The 14,572-nt window shown below is 41.3% G+C and overlaps 1 protein-coding gene across 5 annotated transcripts in view; it reads right to left on the bottom strand.

The window, feature by feature from the left end:
* Positions 1 to 689: 689 nt before the first annotated feature.
* TRPC1 (transient receptor potential cation channel subfamily C member 1) overlaps positions 690 to 14,572 on the bottom strand; it is a 46,076-nt gene continuing 32,193 nt past the window's right edge. For 4 of the 5 annotated variants that reach the window (XM_073359773.2, XM_073359774.2, XM_073359776.1 and 1 more), the window contains 4 exons: positions 12,089 to 12,264; positions 10,022 to 10,223; positions 9,224 to 9,418; positions 690 to 3,033 (listed from right to left, as the gene is read on the bottom strand). In XM_073359773.2, the coding sequence (XP_073215874.1) occupies positions 2,806 to 3,033; positions 9,224 to 9,418; positions 10,022 to 10,223; positions 12,089 to 12,264 (801 nt within the window). In that variant the 3' untranslated portion in view covers positions 690 to 2,805. The remainder of the gene's footprint in view (positions 3,034 to 9,223; positions 9,419 to 10,021; positions 10,224 to 12,088; positions 12,265 to 14,572) is intronic. The other variant, XM_073359775.2, reaches the window with a different exon arrangement.

The following is a 14,572-nucleotide window of genomic DNA, read 5'->3' on the forward strand; positions in this document are numbered from 1 at the left end:
AGAGTAACAGCCGTGTTAGTCTGTATTCGCAAAAAGAAAAGGAGTACTTGTGGCACCTTAGAGACTAACCAATTTATTAGAGCACAAGCTTTCGTGAGCTACAGCTCACTTCCTCAGACTTCCACATCTGAGGAAGTGAGCTGTAGCTCACGAAAGCTTGTGCTCTAATAAATTGGTTAGTCTCTAAGGTGCCACAAGTACTCCTTTTCTTTAGACAATTCAGAATCTCTCTACGGAAGGAGATCAAAAGGCCTGATGTTTAAACCCCATTTGGGATATGCATAATTCCATAGTACAGAAAATATATTACTTTTACAAGAAATATTTTATAAGAACTTCCTCAAAAGGGGGAACATTGACAAAAGCCTCAACTTCTCTCTATAAGCCCCAGGATCAGTTATGGTTATAGGCCACTGTGGCTACCTGCGCCTTTTGGCCTTAAGACTCACTAATTATCTGATATCCAACCCAGAATGTTAGGAGAACACTGCCTCCACAGTATTACTGCCAAACAATCCTCTGTCATAAATATGTGTTTTTCATATTAAAAAAATACAGGAGTCTCATATTTTCTCAATTATAGTTTGTCTACTTGAATTATACACAAGCATATGAAGATATACTGTACCCTCTATCACAGAAAACTCACAAAGCCCTTACTTTCCATTGTAAGAAGAATAAAAGTCACAAATAATTATGATGTTTAATAATAATTCTGATACAAACACCTTACAGTTGGAAGCAGTAAATTCAGGAAGAACACAAAATATTAAGATAAATTTAAAATAGGATATGAAAAAATCTCTCACAGGGTATATCTACACTGCAGCTGGGAGGGTGCTTCTCAACACAAGTAGCAAGACACACACTAGCTCTGCTCAAGCTAGCGTGCTAGAAATAGCTGTGTAGGTGGGATAGTGTGGGCAGCAACTTGGGCTAGCTGCCTGAGTACAAACCTGCCTGGGCTCCCTAGATACATACTCGGATGGTTAGAAAAAGTCACAACCTGTGATACCCACAGCTATGCTGCTACTTTTAGCAAGTCTGTCTATTGTTACTCCTGGGGGAATTCTGTGCCACTGCGCATGGCAGAATTTTGCAGAAATTCATGTTGTGTGCAGGCAGAATTTCCTTTCCCCCATAGAAATGGGCTGCAGTGCTGCTGGTTGCCAGGAGGGGTTGCTGGACCCAGCAGAGCCCAGCTCACACATAGAAGACACTGCTGGGGGGAGAGGGAGGGGCTAGAGGGCTCCCAGCAGCTTCAGTTCCCTGCATGCCCTGAGAGTAGGAGATGGCAGTGAGCATCAGGTTGTTTCTCCCTGGGTTCTGAGGGGTAGAGGGGCGCACTGGGGGGAGTGCGGCTGGGCTCGGGATAGGAGGGAGAGAGGGGGCAGGTGTCTCGGGGCTAAGGGGGGCCCTGCGGCTGGGCTCTGGGTTGGAGTAGGTGTGAGTATCTGGGCTGGGGGGCCCCCAGGGCTTGGCTCTGTTGGCAGAAGGGGGCAGAGAAACAGGAACTGGATTGTCACAGGGGTTTCTTTAACTTTCTACTCCTGGGGGAATTTGTGTGTCTGTCTGTATTATTACCGACATACCTGCTGATAGATATTTAGAAATAAATTACCAAAATAATTGAAACTGGCGTTATTACGTAGTGTTATTTTGACAAATACATTTGCAGAATTTTAAAACGTGTGCAACATTTTTAATTTTTTGTTGCAGAATTTTTAATACTTTTTTGGCTCAGAATTCCCCCAGGAGTACTATTGTGCTGGAAAACACACTCACAGCTGCAGTGTATACATACTCTAAAACAGAGCCTTCTGAATTGCATATCTTCCAATGTACAGGCATAGTGTATGTTCTTACACAGAAATAATTGTACAATATTTCCATTTGTTTTAATGGACAAGAAATATTTAGCCTTGCAAACAAGTGACATTCATGCTCTAGACCGATATCTAATTCTTGTTTAAAAATTATGTTTTCCTATGCCAAAGAACAACTGTGTGTAATCCAGGTTCTGAACACTACTCAAAATTAAGAGGCTAATTTTTAAAAAAATTCCCAGATCTCAAGAGTTGCATATTGCAAATGTACACACATGAAAAATCTTCACATGTTTTTGAGAGGACATAACTATTTTAAATGGATCCCTGAAAGTTCGGGAGATGGATAGTTCACTTTGGCTCTATGTTCAAGATTTCAACATCCCCACTACCCTGCAATTTTCAGGGAACAAATCACAAATTTCATTTCCCAGTGTTTTTCAGTTGTTAATATTCAGTCAACAGCATCATGTACAAAAACTGTCATTTTCAGAGTCATGCAGTGTTTAACTTTCTATTGCAACCTACTTTAAATCATATACTGGTTACATTTCTATTATGAAAGCGCCAGGTATATTTTTAAGTATTGTTAAGATCTCCACCTTTTCCCACAACTTGAAAAAGCAGTAACCAAGAGGGACAAAACAGCAAAAATAGGGGAAATAAATGCAACATGCCAGCTATGAAGACCTGAAGCCTGATAGCTGTAATGTGACCTGTCAAAATCCATATTTTCGGGAACATTTATTGTAAAATGCTATATACATATTTTACATACTGTACATTACACACTTAAAGAGCTTTAAAAGAATGATAGTTTTTGCATTCATTTCCACATCTTTTGAACTTAGCTGAAACTCATGCAAATACATTTTCAAATTTAAGGTTGTGCAAAAAATTTGCTTTTCTATTGGTCTGGCAACAACAGACTTAGGCCAACACTTTCAACTACAGTTAGACATGTTCTAAAAGCTGGACCTTAATTTCTTGGATAAAACATAGCATATTTAGATGTCCGAAAGCCAAGCAGATCCCTCATTTCATTTCGGAATTTTGATAAATCTTGCCGCAGTTCATTGAGATTTTCCACAGTTGCTTGATCCATGCTTTGCATCTTTTGTCTCATGGAGGTTAAGTAACGATGGACTAAACAACACATCACCTTTTGGTAATTCTCGTCCCTCTTTTGCTTCAGATTTCTCCATTCCTTTAAACAAAGATATAGGTTTACTAAACAAAAGGGATTTATTTTTATGTGTTAATTTAATTTTTGAGCCCTGAAGCCTATGTACAATTGCACGGACAACACCACATATGTGCACACAAATTGGAAATCTGTATGTACCAATTTTCAACTTGTGTATATGCATATGACAATGCGTGCAGCCTTTTGAGATAAAAATCAGGCCTACAGTGCCCAATTCATAAAGCAGAAATGAAAGTCTTTTAATCTAACTGGCTTGGAAAAAGTTATACAGATGTATGAGATTTCCATCATCTAGTCATTAATAGTATTTCTATACTTAAATGTACGTTCTGTACAGTCTTTCAATCTGGTTTGCTTGAAATATTTTTGGCTGCAAGAAGGAGCAGTAGCAATTAGTATGCATAATTATAGGGTACATTAACTATGTTTATTTAAAGAAAATGTAAAACCAAAAAAAATTAAGAGACTCCAGTGTTCCTTTTTTGGTTATTTATTTTGACATGTCATGTGACATGTTTAAAATTAGTTGTCCCCCCCAACTTTAGCATATTCTAACTGCACCATTTTCAAAATTATTACAAATTTCAACACTGAAGAAAAAAGTGTTAACAGGTTTTACATCAAGCAGCAGGGCCATTAAAGATTTGGTTAACAGGTTTTGGTTTTGTTGAAACATGAAAATTATGCCAGCCTTAATTAAAAACCTCAATTAAAATCTGAAATAAATATTTTTGTTCGTGTTCTGTGCCAACAGTTATATTTTGGATTCATAGCCCTGCTCTACACTACAAGTTTAGGTCGAATTTAGCAGCGTTAGATCGATTTAACACTTCACCCGTCCACACAAAGCCATTTTTGTCAACTTAAAGGGCTCTTAAAATCGATTTCTGTACTCCTCCCCAACGAGGGGATTAGTGCTGAAATCGACATCGCCAGGTCAGATTTGGGGTAGGGTGGATGCAATTCAATGGTATTGGTTCTCCGGGAGCTATCCCAGAGTGCTCCATTGTGACCGCTCTGGACAGCACTTTCAACTCAGATGCACTAGCCAGGTACACAGGAAAAGCACCGGGAACTTTTGAATTTTATTTCCTGTTTGGCCAGCGTGGCGAACTCATCAACACAGGTGACCGTGCAGTCCCAGAATTACAAACATACAGTCCCAGCATGGACCAAACAGGAGGTACTGGATCTGATCGCTGTATGGGGAGATGAATCCGTGCTAACAGAACTCGGTTCCAAAAGACGAAATGCCAATATATTTGAAAAAATCTCCAAGGGCATGATGGACAGAGGCTATAACAGGGACCTGCAGCAGTGCCGCGTGAAAATTAAGGAGCTCAGGCAAGCCTACCGAAAAACCAAAGAGACAAACGGCCACTCTGGGTCAGAGCCCCAGACATGCCGCTTCTGTGATCAGCTGCATGCAATTCTAGGGGTTGTCCCTACCACTACCCCACCCCTGCCGGTGGACACCTGCAAAGGGGGAGTCTTACGCAACAGGGATGAGGATTTTGAGGAGGAGGGGGAGGATAGCGCACAACAGGCAAGCAGAGAAGCCGTTCTCCCTGACAGCCAGGAACTGTTTATCACCCTGGAGCCAATACCCTTCCAACCCTCCCAAGGCAGGCTCCCAGACCATGCAGCCGGAGAAGGCACCTCTGGTGAGTGTACCTTTGTAAATATAATACATGGTTTAAAAGCAAGTGGGTTTAATGATTAATTTGCCCTGAAGACTTGGGATGCATTCACAGCCAGTACAGCTACTGGAAAAGTCTGTTAATGTGTCTGGGGATGGAGCAAAAATCCTCCAGGTACATTATAAAGGGGACATTCAGAGGTGCTTGGCAGTTCCTGCTTGGCTGTTTGCCTGTGGCTGAAAAGAAATCATCCCCGCTTTTAGCCATGCGGTGGGGGAGGGCCCGTTCATGCGGAGCTGTTCACGTTTGGCTGGCAGGGATCTTCCCTGCTACTAGTCACGTGGTGGGAGGAGAGCTGAAGTGATCATCCCAGAGAATTGGGGTGGGGGAGATTTAGTTGGGTTTGTGCTGCATGTTAACCCGAAAACCGCAGCCCCTCCTTTTAAATGGCCAACCCAACGGGTGCTTGGTATGGGAAAGGAGTGCACTGCTGTTTGAAACCATTCCCACATGTTAGGAAGGTTGAAGAAGCCAAAGGACTGTGGCTTACCATGGCTACCTGCAAGCCGAATTCTGTTGCCCAGCCCTGCGTGTGTGATCTCTCACACCAAACTGGCAGGCCCTCAATATAAGAGGCAAAATGCGACCTTGTACCGAAAGCACACGTGCTATGTAATGTTAACAGCTTGGTTCACTGTGAAAGAGTCTACCCATTGTTCTCTAAAATGTGTCTTTTTAAATACTACTCTCCCTTTTTTTCCTCCCGCAGCTGAAAATGTTTCAACGCTCCCCCTATCATCTCCATCCCAGAGGCTAGCGCAGATAAGAAGGGGAAAAAATGCACTCGTGATTAAATGTTCTCTGAGCTTATGCAGTCCTCCCACACTGAAAGAGCACCGTGGAGGCAAACAGTAGCAGAGTCCAGGAAAGCAGAAAATGAACGTGAGGACAGGAGGGACGAGAAAGATGAGAGGTTGCGGGAGCAAGAGGAGAGGTGGCATCAGCGTGATGAGAGTAGGCAGGATGCAATGCTGAGGCTACTGGGGGAACAAACTGATAAGCTCCAGCGTCTGGTGGAGCTGCAGGAAAGGCAGCAGGATCACAGACTGCCGCTGCAGCCCGTGTAACCGCCCACCCTCCTCCCCAGTTTCCATAGCCTCCTCACCCAGACGCCCAAGAACGTGGGGGTGGGGACTCCGGGCGACCAGCCACTCCACCCCAGAGGACTGCCCAAGCAACAGAAGGCTGGCATTAAAATAGTTTTGAACATCAGTGTGGCCTTGTCCTTTGCTCCTCCCCTCCTCCACCACCCGACCTGGTGCTTCCCTCCTCTCCCACCCCTCCCAGGCTACCTTGGCAGTTATCCCCCTATTTTGTGATGAATTAATAAAGAATGCATGAATTTGAAACAACCATGATTTTATTGCCTCTGCAAGCGGTGATTGAAGTGGAGAGGGCAGCTGGCTTACAGGAAAGTAGAGTGAACCAAGGGGGCGGGTTTTCATCAAGGAGAAACAAACAGAAGTGTCACACCGTAGCCTGGCCAGTCATGAAACTGGTTTTCAAAGCTTCTCTGATGTGCAGCACACCCTGATGTGCTCTTCTAATTGCCCTGGTGTCTAGCTGCGCGTAATCAGCAGCCAGGCGATTTGCCTCAACCTCCCACACCGCCATAAATTTCTCCCCCTTACTCTCACAGATATTGTGGAGCACACAGCAAGCAGTAATAACAATGGGAATACTGGTTTCCCTGAGGTCTAAGCAAGTCAGTCAACTGCTCCAGCGCACTTTTAAATGTCCAAATGCACATTCTACCACCATTCTGCACTTGCTGAGCCTATAGTTGAACAGTTCTTTACTACTGTCCAGGGTGCCTGTGTACGGCTTCATAAACCATGGCATTAAGGGGTAGGCTGAGTCCCCAAGGATAACTGTAGGCATTTCAACATCCCCAACAGTTATTTTCTGGTCTGGAAAGTAAGTCCCTTCCTGCAGCTGTTCAAACAGACCAGAGTTCCTGAAGATGCGAGCGTCATGTATCTTTCCCAGCCATCCCATGTTGATGTCGGTGAAACATCCCTTGTGATCCATTAGTGCTTGCAGCACCATTGAAAAGTACCCCTTGCGGTTTACGTACTGGCTGCCAAGGTGGTCCGGTCCCAAGATAGGGATATGAATTACCGTCTATCGCCCCACCACAGTTAGGGAATCCCTTTGCAGCAAAGCCATCCACTATGACCTGCACATTTCCCAGAGTCACTACCCTTGATGGTAGCAGCTCAGTGATTGCGTTGGCTACTTGGATCACAGCAGCCCCCACAGTAGATTTGCCCACTCCAAACTGATTCCCGACTGACCGGTAGCTGTCTGGCGTTGCAAGCTTCCAGAAGGCTATTGCCACTCGCTTGTGAACTGTGAGGGCTACTCTCATCTTGGTATTCTGACGCTTCAGGGCAGGAGAAAGCAAGTCACAAAATTCATGAAAGTGCCCTTACGCATGCGAAAGTTTCGCAGCCACTGGGAATTGTCCCAGACCTGCAACACTATGTGGTCCCACCAGTCTATGCTTGTTTCCGGGGCCCAGAATCGGTGTTCCACAGCATGAGCCTGCCCATTGCCACCAGTATAGCCAAACTAGCGGGGCCCATTCTTTGAGAGAAGTCTATGTCCATGTCCTCATCACTCTCCTCACCACCCTGCGGTCGCCTCCTCGCCTGCTTTTGCAGGTTCTGGTTCTGCACATACTGCAGGATAATGCGCGAGATGTTTACAATGCTCATAACTGCTGCGGTGATCTGAGTGGGCTCCATGCTTGCCATGGTATGGCATCTGCAGGAGAGTAGAGTTGCAACGGAAGCAGTGGCTGATGATGGATGCCATAAGAATAGTTATTTATAGAGAATGACGAGAGGACCTGCGAGGTGGATTGATGAGAGCAGCTTTGCAGCAGAAGCGGTGGAGAACAATGGTTAGCACCGCACACATTTCCCGAGGAAGAACACACGTACCCGGGAGCCCATGACAGACAACATGGAGAAATTCGCTATTGAGAATTCGCTATGAAGAGTTGCTGCAGAAGTGGTGGATGACAATGGTTAGCAGTCCTACTGCACCGTCTGCTGAAAGCAGTATGGCGTCCACATGGAAAAAAGGTGCAAAACAATTGTCTGCCATTGCTTTGACGGAGGGAGGGGCGACTGGCAACATGTACCCAAAACCACCCGCGACAATGTTTTTGCCCCCTCAGGCTTTGGGAGCTTAACCCAGAATTTCAATGGGCGGCAGAGACTGCGGGAACTGTGCACCGCTCCGTAAGTCGATGCTAGTCATGGTAGTGAGGACACACTCCACCAACTTAATGCGCTTAGTGTGGACATAGCAATCGACTGTATAAAATCTATTTCTAAAAATCAACTTCTATAATATTGACCTAATTTTGTAGTGTAGACATACCCATAGACTAGGAGAGTTTAAGGCCAGAAGGGACCATTATGTGGTGCTTGCTGCACCCTCTTCAATATTTCAACATCCTTTTTAAAATGCAGGCAACAGAACTGTTACACGGTATATTATTATTGATCTCACCAACCCCATATACAGAGATAAAAATCACCTCCTACTCACTACTTCCCTATTTGTACATTCGAAGAATACATTAGCTCTTTTTTGTCACAGTATCACACTGGAGCTCATGTTGAGTTGCTTGTCCAACAAGACCCCTAAATCCTTTACATAATCACTGCATTCCAGAATTTACAGTCCCCCGTTCTACAGGTATGGCCTGCGTTATTTGGTCCTGGATATAACTTTGTATTGGCTGTATTTAAACACATTTTGTCTGAATGGGCCCAGGTTACCAAGTAATCCCAATCGCTCTACATGACTGCCCTGTTGTCATCATTATTTACCACTCAACCAATCTTTGTGTCAGCCACCAATTTTATTAGCAGTGATTTTATATTTACTTCCAGATCACTGACAAAAATGCTGAATAGCATCAGGCTTTTTACTGATCATTGCAGAACCCCACTAGATCCTCCGCCCCCTGTCCTGCATTTGATAAGAATTCCCCACTGACAACTATTTTTAAGCTCTGTCAGTTAGCCAGTTCTTATTTCATTTAATGTGGACTCTGCAGATATTGTATAGTGCTAATTTTGAATCAGTGTGTCATGTGGTACTACATCAAAGATCTTACATAAGTATATTACATTTACTCAATTACCTTCATCAACTAAACTTATAATCTCTTCAAAGAATTACATCAGGTTTGTTTGATAAGAACTATTTTCCATAAAAATCATGTTGATGGGCAATTATATTCTTACTCTTGAATTCTTCATCAACTGAATCCCCTATCAGCTTAACCATTATTTTGGATATAACTAAGACTATACTTAGAATATATTATTGTGATTTATTTATTATACCACCCACAGCATCATAGGAACTTGCAAGTAGATAACAATATAAATTCTCTTAGGTTCATTTAAGCAAGGAATATTTGTATGATTGTTAACATACACTTAACTTTCCAGACAATTTCTTACCTTTAGGCTATTCTGACGTTTGACTTTGCCAGTTGAAGTATGAGAGCTGATCCATTTACTAAGGCTGTTGAAGAGATAGCAGATAGTCTTGGGAGAAGGAATGACATTGAAAGGTGGAGGTAGTGTGCATTTATCATCAAAGTAGCTAAGCCAAAGCTTGGCACGAGCAAATTTCCATTCTTTGTCTTCATGATTCTAAAATAACAGAAATATTAAGATAAGAGTGGTAAAATGAGCAAGAGAGTCTGCAAAAAAAATATGCAATGTTATGAGAATTTATGTTAGTAACTTTACGTGGTTTACATTTTCCAGTACCTTAAACACTCACATTGAATAAATTCATCAGTATATGCTATGGCATAAAAAAAGTCAACTACTAGTGTGTATAACTCACATGTTATATGCACTTTAAAGAAATATCTAAACTAACCAAAGATTCAATGAACTGACAAAAACTGATTCTAGACTCAGCTGCCATTAGACTTAATCTTCCATTTCCACATGTCCGCACTTCTAAAATTTTTAACACTACAATATTTTGATACAATTAAAACAGGGAAAATAAAGAAGCCAAACATTCTTGTCTTATCTCTGCGATTCAGTTCATGACCCTACAAATACTTATGCATGTGAACTCAATGAAACTACTTGCATGCATAAAGTTACTCATGTGTGTGTTTCCACAGTCAGGCATTAGACTAGAATCCTAAGCGTAGACAATAACTTTCTCTGGTACAGCAACAAGAAAATTGCTGAAACTTTGACTTAAAAATAATACATAATAATTAATTTACTTACTGCTATCAGCTGAAAGCTTTTATGAAGCATTGCCACTAAGAGCTTGGTAAGGACAATCACAACCACTACGTTGTAGGTACCAACAATAACAGCGCCCACAAAAGACTGCAATTCTTCACCATATCTAAATCTAGTGACAAAGATTGCTACATGTGCTAGGGAGAATATGTACCAGAACAGAGCAAAGCAGGTGCCAATAAACCTACAAAAACAAAATAATCTATGGTTAGATCACATATTAAAAAACCTCCACACAAACGTAAAAGAAATTAACGTGAATTCTATTATTCAGCATGAACTGCCAGCCTCATTCAATTATTACTAATTAAGGGCCAGACGGATACTGTTATTTATGTTGAATAGTTCTCTATATCATAAGCAGTCCCACTTAAATCAGCAGGGCTACTTACAGAGTAAGGTGCTACAGACTTGTCAGTAAGCGTATCACAATCTGGCCCTAACTGATGATATATCTGAGCCTTTCTTTCCATTTCAAATCATTACATTTAAAATAGTAGTTTTCCCTAAAATACTTTTTGTCTCAACCCCTTCCCTAAAAAAACCCAAACAAAAACAAAACAAAAAACTAGATGCAACATTGGCTTAAGCCAGTGCCCAACACAGTGACTATAAAGACTCTCGTTGACTTTACTGAATTTTGGATCAGGTCCTATGTGAGTGAGCAAGAGCAAGAAGGTTCAGTATTTAATGGTAACTGATCAACATAATAACATGAGACACTACCACTGAAGAAGTTATAGTTCTCCCAGAGAGACAGTTACCAAATTCACCAAGTAATTCAACTTTATAATCTCAGTGGAAGATATGAAACATTTTTATTATCTGCAGATCACTGAGTTTATAAGCCATACTGTAGTATATCTTCATGGCACCTTGATTTCAACTTCATGCCCAGCTGCTGTGGAGATACTTCACAACATATTAAAATACAATGAACCTCAAATTTCTAATCACTACAGTTTAAACAGGTATAGTTTAGAAAAAATAAACATTTTTGAGTCTTTATAGTTCATCTTGAAGTTGTTAATGTAGGAAGGAACATACGGATCAACCCACAGCGTGCAAATGTTCTGCTTATCAGAATTCATTCAAAAAAATTGAATTCAAAAAATCGTTACTGTGCATACACTCCCAATTTAATGTCTCTGTCATTCTACAATTTAAAAAATACCAAAGCACTCCAATCTATATTATTATTTTAACAGTCTTCAAAAAAATTGTAAAGACATCTTTAGGTTACTGAAATAGAAGAAAGTATCTGTAAACTGAAACTTTTCTATGTTTCTTCTTTTACAATTTTGTACTTACAAGTATAAAAAAAAATTGTAGTAAGCAGCATGGCAGGTTAGCGTAGTAGCTTTTCATCAGTTGATATCCAAATACTAATCCAGTAAGTAGAGCAAAGCTTGTATAATGACAGCACTTCTTTGCTCAAGTTGGTGCTATTAACTCCTCACTTCATATGCACTAAATTTGTTTACCCCGCTACATAAATAAAAACTTACCAAAGGTAGGTTTTGTAGGCAAATTTTTATCCCAGTACTAATTTTTAATATCACAGAAACTGGAATTTCATAATGGATTGTTAGGAATCACAATACTCCACACACCACCTGCACTGTAACAACAGCATGCTAGAACCATTATATACTACAAGTGGGAATGCTCACATTATACCCTTTTTTTTTTATTATTACAAGTGTGGACAGGAGGAAACAGTTTCTTAATTGTGTTAGGGAACGGCATTTTAGCCTCATAGGCTGAGTCTACACTGTGGCTTTTGTGAAATTCAAACCACTCACATAGTACTGGTGAATAGACTTGATGCTTGTGTTTCTACCCATGTGTTATCTATCCTTACTTAGAGACCTGCCAATACATCAATGTTCAGTTGATACCATTGGTGGAGCTGCAACAGTGCTGAATCCAGGTCATAATTTTCCAGTATACCTACACCACTCAGGTAAATATCCTGCAGAGTCAACGTAAATGTCCTGCAGCAGATTTTTTTTAAATTAATATTTTATTTAACATTCTAAAACTCACGAATGGAATGTGTCATTGCTTTGCTGTTCACAGAAGATCCCTGCACAGTCTTTCTCTTCATTTACAGTAAATCCTTTGTCATACAGTTGGGTCAATCCAATCGTGAATGAGAACAAGACAAGAAGGAACATCCCTAGGAATTTTCCAAAGTCTTGCAACATCTGCCCCATTGAAATCTGTGGAACAGATTACCAATTTCCATTAACAATGAAATATTAATAACTTATCAATATTCCTTCACTCGGTCCCTACCAAAAAAATATTGTGAACACTAATTTTTTAATTTAATGTCAATACCATTGAATCAGAATTCAGGACTGTAGCCAAGAATAGACAACATCAGGTACATTTAGGATATAGACATAAAATATAAGTATTACTTAACATTGTAACACCTAGCCAACAGGCCTGTAAGGTATTAGGCTTAGACAAACAAGGCCTCAGGCCTAAAAACAGGCAGATTTGAGTAGCTATCTTTGGAGTGACCCTGGATCACAAGATGGAACAGTCACAGGAAGACATCTGTTGCTTAGAGTATTATGGGGATTTTTGCAGACATAGGGTGTCAGCAAGTTGTCCTGGTGACTGAGTAACATACATATTAACAACTATAAGGGGAACTAACAAGTTAACCTCTGAAAAGCAGAGCATCCCAAAAGTAGTAGGGTGTGGAAGTCCAAATAAGGAATAGAGGTTGAAACCTTCAGAAATATGTATGAATCCCAGTGGGCCTCAGCATAGCACATTATAAAAGTTGTATCTTGGCCTGCATGTCTTAGGAGACGCTAGGATGATATCCACTGGCGACGAAAGTGACGATGAAGATGATAAGGAAGATAATGACTAACACTTCAAGATTCCCCAGCAAGAGACAAACATGAGTGATGCCAATCATAGAGCTAAAAACTTTGCACCCTTTCTTTTGTTGTATTTCAGGGTTTGTGGGACTGTAAACTTTATCTACTTTGTGGGTTTGTTAATAGAGGGACTTGTGATAAATTGCAGCTGTTTCTCATGTGCTCCGTCAATCTCTCATTCTAATGACATTGGTAATAATCTTTCTGATGCTGTAGCCGCTTATTAGACTGACCCCTTATTGACTACTGCGGCCTAAGAAATTAATCAATAATCAATATACCAATCTCTCAGTTAGGCTACAGGATAATTAATGTGTTACAAAATATGTAAAACAAATGGTTTTCCTTAAACCAGTTAAACTAATTTCTTAAAAACAATTTAAGTTATTATAGGAAAAACAAAATCTTTAAGAAAAAATGTCAGGAACTAACAAACAAGTTACTGCCTTTCAATAAACTGTAAATCATTAATTTGCACACAATATCCTGCAACCATAATATAATGCAGATGACAACTAAGTGCAAATAAGCAACAAACATCAGAGTGTGCTGCATCTGAACAATAATGCCAACACCAATTTATCAAGTTCATTTTAAAGAGTAGATGGAGCATTTAATACGGACATTAAAGCCATCGAAACTGTAGGTAGCATAATTCAATGCGGACCACAAAGTACCATACCTACACCCATTTGTGGGGTACACTACTACTCCACAAAAAACATACAGCTAATTTAGATGCATGTCCCTAAGTTACCAATGTAAGTGCACCTAAAATAAAAGCCTGCAGTAGTTTAACTAAATCATTTTTCAAAACAAATTATATTGGTACATTTTTCCAGTATAGATAAGGCCTAAGTCCATTATTAGGTCTATGTCAATATATGACATTTAAACAAAAATACAGTATGAGCTGTTTCCCACATTTAAGTACTACAAAGTTATTCCACCATCTAATATTTACAGCACATATGATGGCCCTTACATCACCAGGTATGTGAGCTCTAAAACAGAGCCTGGACATAAATGGGAGTGACTCGGGTCATTCTCTTCTTTAAGTTTTGTCTAATGGAGATTCAGTCCTGCCTGGAATATCAGCAGAGGGTAGCTCAGTGATTTGAGCATTGGCCTGCTAAACCCAGAGTTGTGAGTTCAATCCCTGAGGGGGCCTCAGGCTGCTCTCCCAGCCAGCAGCACTGCAAGCACCCAGGAGACGATGACAACTGTCTGCTGGCGAACACCTAGGAGATGACAACAGCTAGCAGTCGTGCTGCACCGTCTGCTGCCAGCCTACCCCTTGCTCCTCCCTCCGTGACAGCAACGGCCAACAATCATTTTTTACCTTTTTCCATGCAGGTGCCATATTGCTGTCAGCATTGTCATCCACCCCCCCACTCCTGCTGCCACTCTGCTCTCACCATACCATGGCAAGCATGGAGCCCACTCAGATGACCGCGGCAGTTGTGACCACTCTAAACACCATACACATTATCCAGCAGTATATGCGGAACCAGACCCAGAACCTGCAAAAGCAGGCGAGGAGGCAACCGCAGCGCAGTGAGGAGAGTGATGAGGACATGGACGCAGACTTCTCTCAAAGAATGGGCCCCGGTAGTTTGGCCATCCT

The sequence above is a fragment of the Lepidochelys kempii genome, chromosome 9 (genome assembly GCF_965140285.1).
Source record: "Lepidochelys kempii isolate rLepKem1 chromosome 9, rLepKem1.hap1, whole genome shotgun sequence".
NCBI classification, from domain to species: domain Eukaryota; kingdom Metazoa; phylum Chordata; order Testudines; family Cheloniidae; genus Lepidochelys; species Lepidochelys kempii.